We start from the raw sequence: 8,380 nt of genomic DNA on the forward strand, positions 1-8,380 counted from the left end.
TCTTAGCAGGAAAATAAACGTTGCTTAGATAGCTGAGTAGATAAGTTTGTTAGGAAGTTTTTTTCCCCTTATAAGTAGTCCACACCCCGCACGAGCTGGATCGTGGGATGGCGCGATCGTTGTGGCTCGGCGAGGCTGTTTTCTCGGGCTGTTAGTGGCCTTGTTTCCCTTCTGTAACAGAATAAGAGGAGAAGATTGAATACAGAAAAGTTGCAAGTGTTCGCAACGCAAAACAACAGTCCCCGAGCTCTCTCTCTCGTGTGTGTGTGTGCGATCGGTGTTTACAATTGGCATCAGAGCCGCTAGTACGATCCGGCGATCATGGCGGGAAGCAAGGGTCCCCGAAAGGGCTCTGGCGATGGGCCGCAGAAGGGCTCCGGCGATGGGTCCCGGACTCCGTCGCCGACACGCGGGTGCACGCTGTCGCGGTCTCCGAGGGCTAGGCATAGCCGCACCATCCGCGGGCGCGAGATCGCCGCGCCGGTGGCGCAGAGATGCGAGGTGGCCCTCCCAACGGTGTTCCCAACACTGACCTGGAGCAACTACGACAGCTGGTCTCTCCTGATGAAGGCCATCCTGCAGACGCGCGGGCTGTGGGACGCCGTCACCACGGGAATCGCCGACTACCACGACGACCGTACCGCCCTAGAGGCCGTCCTCCGGGAGGTGCCAGAGGAGATGCTCGCGGTCCTCTCCATGAAGGAGATGGCGAAGCAGGCCTGGGACGCCGTCAAGACCATGCAGATGGGATCTGCCGCTGTGCGCGAGGCCAAGGCCCAGGGCCTCCGCCGGGAATTCGAGGACATCTGTTTCAAGCCCGGCGAGAACGTCGACGACTTCGCGATGAGGCTCATTGGGCTTGTCAACAACCTCTCCATCCATGGTGATCCCGTCGGGGATGCGCGAGTGGTACGTAAATTCCTTCATGTTGTGCCCCGCAAGTATGCTCAGGTGGCGCTCTCCATCGAGATTATGGTCGACCTCGACACCCTGACGATGGAGGAGCTCACCGGATGACTCAAGGTGGCGGAGGAGCGACTGGACCAGGACGACGGAGGCGAGGACGCCGGTCACCTTCTGATGACCCTGGAGGACTGGCACGCGTACGAGAAACGTACGACGAACAATGGCGGCAGCAGCAGCAACTCATCGGGCGCGCAGGCGCGCGGGCGGGGCCGTGGCCGCGGTGGTGGACGCGGCAGAAAAGGCAAGTCTCCAGCCCACACTGACGCCGGTGGTGGGAAGAATGGCGGCGGCAACGCGGATCGTGACAAATGTCACTACTGCGGCGACGCTGGCCACTGGATTCGTGACTGTTGCAAGAAGAAACGCGAGGAGGAACATGCCCTCCTTGCACAAGGCCAAGCAGGCGAAGACGACGATCCGGGCCTGCTGATGATCGAGGAGGCCTCCTTGACAGCGGCAGCTTTCGCGCCGAGCGCTTCAGCAGGCGAGGAGGTCGTCTTCCTGAACGAATCACGCGCACGCGTGGAGCTTCGCCGCGCTCCCGGAGATTATGATGCGGCCTGGTACCTCGACACGGGCGCGTCGAACCACATGACCGGTGATGAGACGGCGTTCGCCGAGCTGGACAAGGGCATTCGCGGCTCGGTCAGGTTTGCAGACGGCTCGCTCGTGCCCATTCAAGGGCGGGGCACCGTCCTGTTCGCCGCGGCCGACGAAGGGCACCGTGCACTATCCAACGTGTACTGGATCCCACGGCTCAAGAGCAACATTGTCTCCATCGTGCAGCTCGACAAGAACGGCTGCCCCACGCACGTCGAAGCCGGTGTCATGACGGTGCGTGATCGCCATCACCGCATCCTGGCCAGAGTGCCGCCACCCCGCAACAGGCTCTACATCGCGCGCCTTCAACTCGCCAACCCCGTCTGCCTTGCTGCGCACTCCGACGACGAGGCGTGGCGCTGGCATGCGTGCTTCGGGCACCAACACTTCGACGGGCTCGAGAGGCTGGCGCGTCAGAACATGGTCAGGGGCATGCCTCCCTTCCACCACTCCGAGCAGGTTTGCAACACCTGCCTAGTGGGCAAGCAGCGGCGAGCGCCGTTCCCTCAACAGGCGAATTACCGTGCCACCGAGCCGCTTGAGCTCGTACACGGTGATCTTTGCGGGCCTATCTCGCCGCCCACACCAGGCGGCAAGTGATATTTCCTTTTGCTCGTGGATGATCACAACAGGTTCATGTGGCTGTACCTGCTCCGGAGCAAGGACGAGGCTGCCGAGGCGATCCAGCACTTCCAGGCATACGCAGAGCGCGAGTCGGGGCGGAAGCTGCGCACGTTCCGCTCTGACCGAGGTGGGGAGTTCAACTCCGGCGATTTCAGCGCACACCTAGCCCATCTTGGAGTCCAGAGACACCTCACCGCGCCATACTCACCCCAGCAGAATGGCATGGTGGAGAGGCGCAACCAAACCGTCGTCAGGACGGCCCGGTGCATGCTCAAGGCGATGGGAGTACCGCCGCATTTCTGGGGCGAGGCCGTGTCCACGGCCGTCTTCGTGCTCAACCGAGCGTACTCCAGGAGCGTGCCGGGCAGGACGCCGTTCGAGGCCTGGCACGGCAGGAAGCCCTCCGTCGATTTCCTGCGCGTGTTCGGGAGCGTAGTGCATGTCAAGAACACGCGTCCACACCTCTCCAAGCTTGAAGACAGGAGCAAGGCCATGGTGATGTTCGGGTACGAACCAGGCAGCAAGGCGTACCGACTCTCTGACCCGGTGGGCAAACGCGTTCACGTCTCCCGTGATGTCGTCTTCGACGAGGCACGAGCGTGGGACTGGGAGAAGAGTGGCACGGACCAGGCAGGTATGAGCTTTGTGATTGAGCCCATGTCGATTCTCACTGGCGGTCTGTCGCCACCTGCGGCAGGCTCTTCTTCGTCTCCCGATGCTGCGCGAGCACCCGCTCAGTCGGCGTCTCCTGCAAGGACGCCACCCACGACAACAGCACCTGCCGGAGGCAACGACGACACCCCAGCGGCGGCCTCGACCGTCGCGACGGGTGGAACCACTGCTCCGGGTTCCGCTGCGCCGGCTCCAGTGCGCATGACCGGCAACATCACGTCGGTGCACCCAATGACGACACGCGGCAAGGACGGTATCTTCCTCCCCAACCCTCGGTACATGGACACGCCTGAGAAGGCGGCTCGGAACGCACCTCCCCCAGGGCTGGAGGAGCCCGACGATGCTGGCGGCGAGATCGACGACGACGAGCTCATCGATGAGCTGCATCTCGCGGTGGGCGAGGAGCCCGGCTCCTTTGAGGAAGCAACAAGCAAAACATGCTGGCAACATGCGATGATGGAGGAGATGAACTCCATCGAGGCAAACCAGACCTGGGAGCTCGTGGACCTGCCCGCTGGTCACCGCCCGATCGGCCTCAAGTGGGTATACAAAACCAAGAAAGACGCCCATGGCACGGTGGTGAAGTATAAGGCGAGATTGGTGGCGAAAGGGTACGTCCAGAAGCACGGCATCGACTACGATGAAGTATTCGCGCCTGTGGCCAGGCTCGAGTCCGTTCGCCTCCTGCTCGCTCTGGCCGCGCGCGCGAGCTGGACAGTGCACCACATGGACGTCAAGTCTGCCTTCCTCAACGGGGAGCTAGAGGAGGAGGTCTACGTGGTGCAGCCGCCGGGGTTCACGGCCGCCGGCGAGGAATCGAAGATGCTCAAGCTCAGGAAAGCCCTGTACGGGCTGAAACAAGCCCCGCAGGCATGGACCGCCAAGCTGGATGCGAGTCTGGGCTCGCTTGGGTTCAGCAGGTGCCCGTCCGAGCACGCCGTGTACGCCAGGGGCACTGCATCCTCGCGCCTGGTCGTCGGCGTCTACGTCGATGATCTGATCATCACCGGCTCAGACGAGGAGGAGATCGATGGCTTCAAGAAGGAGATGCAAGCACTCTTCGACATGAGCGACCTGGGACGGCTCCATTACTATCTTGGGATCGAGGTGAGGTAGCACAACGGCGGCATCGACCTTGGTCAGGCCGCGTACGCTGCCAAGATCCTCGACAAGGCGGACATGACGGGTTGCAACCCCAGTCACACGCCCATGGAGCCGCGCCTCAAGCTGAGCAGGGGGAGCCCGGCACAGCCTGTGGACGTCACCGAATACAGGAGCATCGTGGGCATGCTCCGCTACCTCGTCCACACCAGGCCGGATCTTGCCTTCTCCGTCGGGTACGTCTCGCGGTTCATGCAGGAGCCCACGACGGAGCACATGGCGGCAGTAAAGCATGTTCTGCGCTACGTGGCGGGACTCTGCACTGGGGAGTGCGGTACACGCGCGGTGACCATGATGCGCCTCTGATCGGCTACAACGACAACGATCTGGGCGGCGATGTGGACAACCACAGGAGCACCACCGGCGTCACCTTCTTCCTTGGCAGCAACCTGGTCAGCTGGCAATCACAGAAGCAGAGGGTTGTGGCCCTCTCCTCATGCGAGTCGGAGTACATGGCCGCCACCACGGCGGCATGCCAAGGTATATGGCTCGCACGACTACTGGGAGAAATAAAAGACGAAGAACTGAAGGCGGCGGTGCTCAACGTCGACAACAAGTCGGCCATCTCACTAAGTAAGAACCCTGTTTACCACGACCGGAGCAAACACATTGAGATCAGGTATCATTTTATCCGGGAGTGCGTGGAGAATGGGAAGATTCAGATCGAGTTCGTTCGGTCCGGAGATCAACTTGCCGATGTGCTCACTAAGGCACTCGGGCGAGTCAAGCTTTAGAAGCAGCGCATGAAGATCGGGATGGTGGAACTCAACGAGGCACACAAGGCTTAGAGAGTGATTGTGGACTTAAACCTTGTGTGTTCGTCAGTCTTAGCAGGAAAATAAACGTTGCTTAGATAGTTGAGTAGACAAGTTTGTTAGGAAGTTTGTTTTCCCTTAGAAGTAGTCCACACCCCGCACGAGCTGAATCGTGGGATGGCGCGATCGTTGTGGCTCGGCGAGGCTGTTTTCTCGGGCTGTTAGTGGTCTCGTTTCCCTTCTGTAACAGAATAAGAGGAGAAGATTGAATACAGAAAAGTTGCAAGTGTTCACAACGCAAAACAACTGTCCCCGAGCTCTCTCTCTCGTGTGTGTGTGCGCGCGATCGGTGTTTACAGCCCTCGCCCGCCGGTGGCGCCCCCTCTGGCGCGCCTCCCCGCGCAACCTCGACGACGCCCGCCTCCCCAGATGGTCCTGGGAATGCATCTCCAAGATCCTCGCCGAGCACCGCGGCCCTGGCCGCCGCCTCTGCCTCCGCCACCTCAGCCGGCAGGGCAGCATCGCCGATCTCGCAGAGTGGATCCGATCTCCCGCCCTCGACAACCTCGAGGAGATCCATATCTCTTACCGATACGACCTTCTGCTGCCGCCGTGCGCCCTCCGCTTCGCGCCGACCCTCCGCGTCGCCAGCTTCGCCCGCTGCCGTTTCCCCGAGGACATTTCCGCGACCCTCGCATTCCCGCATTTGACGCGGCTCGCCCTCACCGAGGTCGAGATCTCCGAGGATGCCCTCCACGGCCTGCTCTCCGCCTGTTCCGCGCTCAGGGTGCTCCAGCTGGATTGGTGCAGCGGCTTCGACCGAGTGGTCATCGACTCGCCGACCCTCCAGAGCTTCGGCATTGTCGCGGACAGCTACGTGGGCGAGCTGGTCATACACTATGCTCCTCGCCTGGAGAGATTGATTGCATTTGATAATTTTGACATCCAGGTGATCAGAGCGCCTAGACTGCAGATGGCTTGCTTTCTGGACAGCCACAAGACTACACTCCATGTTGGAACCATGGCTTCTCGGGTAAATACTGCCTTCATTGAACACCCACATTCATTTCTCAGGCAATAATACTCTTGTGTTTCATGCTCGGTGCTTCTTTTTCGCAGGGAATTTCTGGCGGAAACTTGGCAACGTCACTGCACAGCGTGAAGATTTTCATTCTTGATACTGTTGGTCCTGATCTTGATGCAGTTCTAAACTTCATCAAATACTTTCCTTGCTTGGAGAAGCTCGTCATCACGGTAAATCTCTTCATTTTTGGGTAGCTTGTAGCGCTGAATAAACTCCATTCAGTTCATATGTCGTCCATCAATCCAGGTAGAAACTAGCCTTTATATAACAAACATACAAGTAATACAATGCACTTCTGCTCTTTTCAGTTATACCTGGAAGTTGATCTGAAAAAGAAAAATGTACGCCATCTTAACCCACAAGATCGCATTGAATGTCTTGACCTCAGTCTCAAAGAAGTAGTGCTGAAGGGTTACGAGGGCAAGCGGTCGGATCTTAACTTTGCCAAGTTCTTTGTTCTGAATGCTAAGGTGCTTGAGTCAATGGAACTCCGTGTCCAGGATAACACATTCACCAGGAGATGGGAAACTAATCAGCGTAGGCGGCTACAACTGGATAGCAGGGCTTCTAGAAATGCTGGGTTTGAGTTTGGAGAAGCTTATCCGTTCACTACATTTGCATGCAGCAATCATGCTCATGTTTTGACCATGGCTGATCCTGTTGGTACCTCTTGCGGAGTTTGTGGGCATACTGATTGATGATATCGCCCTTCACGTGTAATTCAAACTTTTTCTGTAGGCAACTATGTTATTTATCATGTACTGTGACGCGGCACTTGTTTTCTATTTGGAATTCCAAAAGGCCTGAGGGCAACCTCGTCAGGCTACTTTTAACTTGGCAATAAACCCTTGGTTATGAATTGCTTATATTTCTGGAAATATGTTGTTGTGTTTTGGAAATTATGGGTGAACTGTTCAGTTGAACGTGGTTCTGCTGCAGCAATTTATTTTATTTCTTTTTTCTTTTACCTGAAGAAACCAGCACTTCCTACAGGAGGATGTGCTGGATAATATGGTTTGCTGAAACAGTTCGGGCTGTTTGTTCTAGTAAAGTGTAATAAAATCCCTCAAGAGTACTCGGTGCTTTTATCAGCAGAGGTGTGTGCAAAATGTAAACACGTTTCATCATTCAAGCATTAGAACAAATGCATCGGATATTTACGTATCTGGGAGAATATGATTGATGTCAGGTCGTGTAACCAAAGTTATTTGTAACCAATCAATGAAATGTAATTTTCTTTGTGAAAGACTAACATAGTCTCTATGTTGTCAGTCAACCCTACGAGTAACCAGGTGAGCTTTGCTAACATAATGGATCAGGATTTGTCGCTTGCAATCCAAATATTCGTAAGGGTACAGAAGGATTGTTCCTTTTGCAAAATTTTGTTGAACTGCGTGAGCCATTGGATATAAAGATTTGTGAAGCAACTCATCTGATGTGGTGAAGACAGGCGCGTGGTTCAGCTCACCAATCATTGAATAACATCAGACACTTCTCTTACTTTTTTTTGCGGTCAGACACTTCTCTTTCCACTAAATAATATATAAATATAACATGTGCAATTACGTCAAAAATATTTGCAGTATTAAACGAGTATTTTGCAGCACACCAAAATTATTGCAACACAATGTCTGCAGCAATTCATAACATTAATATCTTCTGGATGCCTTGCAATATTTTCGAAAACTATGGTTTTTCCGGCCTAATGTGGTGTGCTGTCCGGAGGCGTCCTCACATATGGTCTGGGTTCTCGGATAGCCATACATATGGAGACAATTTGGGGATCCGACTCTCTCTCTCTCTCCCTCTCCCTCCGTTGCTAATAGAATAATGAACAATCAGTAAGACTAATATTATAGATCACCTCAATCCTACCGTGAATTATTCTACTTTTGTGCCAATATTCTCTGGGCAAGTTTTAGCCTTGTAACCCTTTCACCCTTATATTTGATGTTAATGTCTAAGTGTACGTCTAATCAGGGTTTCTCTCCTGTTGGTTTTTTGATAGGAGGTTGCTCGCTTCCCATATACTCTCATCCGTTCCGATTTACTCGTCGTGGTTTTAGTTCAAAATTTGAACTAAAACCACGACGAGTAAACCGGAACGGAGGGGGTATGTCATAGTTCATATTACAACACACACATTTCTTTCTGAGTCTTATGTAAAAATCCTTTTGAGCCGATACACCAAATATGAAGTTACATAACTCAAACAAAACTGGAAAATTATTATTTAAAAAATGCCAATACAAATTTAAACAGTAAAAGTTATCAAAGATTGATATATCTACCTCTCCCAAGATAGGTGGGAGTAGCATGTTCTAGCAGATGTGTTTTGCTTCCATAGTTTATAAATGGTAAATTGTATGGTTTCAAGCCCCTAAATTCATATGTAATAGTTTGCCAGCCAATGACATTTTACAATGAAGTTTCTGGTTGAAAGATCTTGGAATATTTGTTTTCGAACATTAAAGGGTAGGAAAATCCTCCATGTGTTGTTTTTAATTAATGGATAAGA

At 54.3% G+C, this 8,380-nt stretch overlaps 1 protein-coding gene across 1 annotated transcript; it reads left to right on the top strand.

Moving 5' to 3' along the window:
* The first annotated feature begins 4,041 nt into the window (after positions 1-4,041).
* Positions 4,042-6,690, top strand: LOC119350461. Its single transcript, XM_037618287.1, has 5 exons — positions 4,042-4,292; positions 4,376-4,733; positions 5,029-5,811; positions 5,898-6,032; positions 6,171-6,690. Exons 1-5 carry the CDS (start codon positions 4,042-4,044, stop codon positions 6,558-6,560), a joined length of 1,917 nt encoding a protein of 638 aa, XP_037474184.1. The 3' UTR covers positions 6,561-6,690.
* The last annotated feature ends 1,690 nt before the right edge of the window (positions 6,691-8,380 follow it).

Source organism: Triticum dicoccoides, chromosome 1B (genome assembly GCF_002162155.2).
Source record: "Triticum dicoccoides isolate Atlit2015 ecotype Zavitan chromosome 1B, WEW_v2.0, whole genome shotgun sequence".
Lineage (NCBI taxonomy): Eukaryota > Viridiplantae > Streptophyta > Magnoliopsida > Poales > Poaceae > Triticum > Triticum dicoccoides.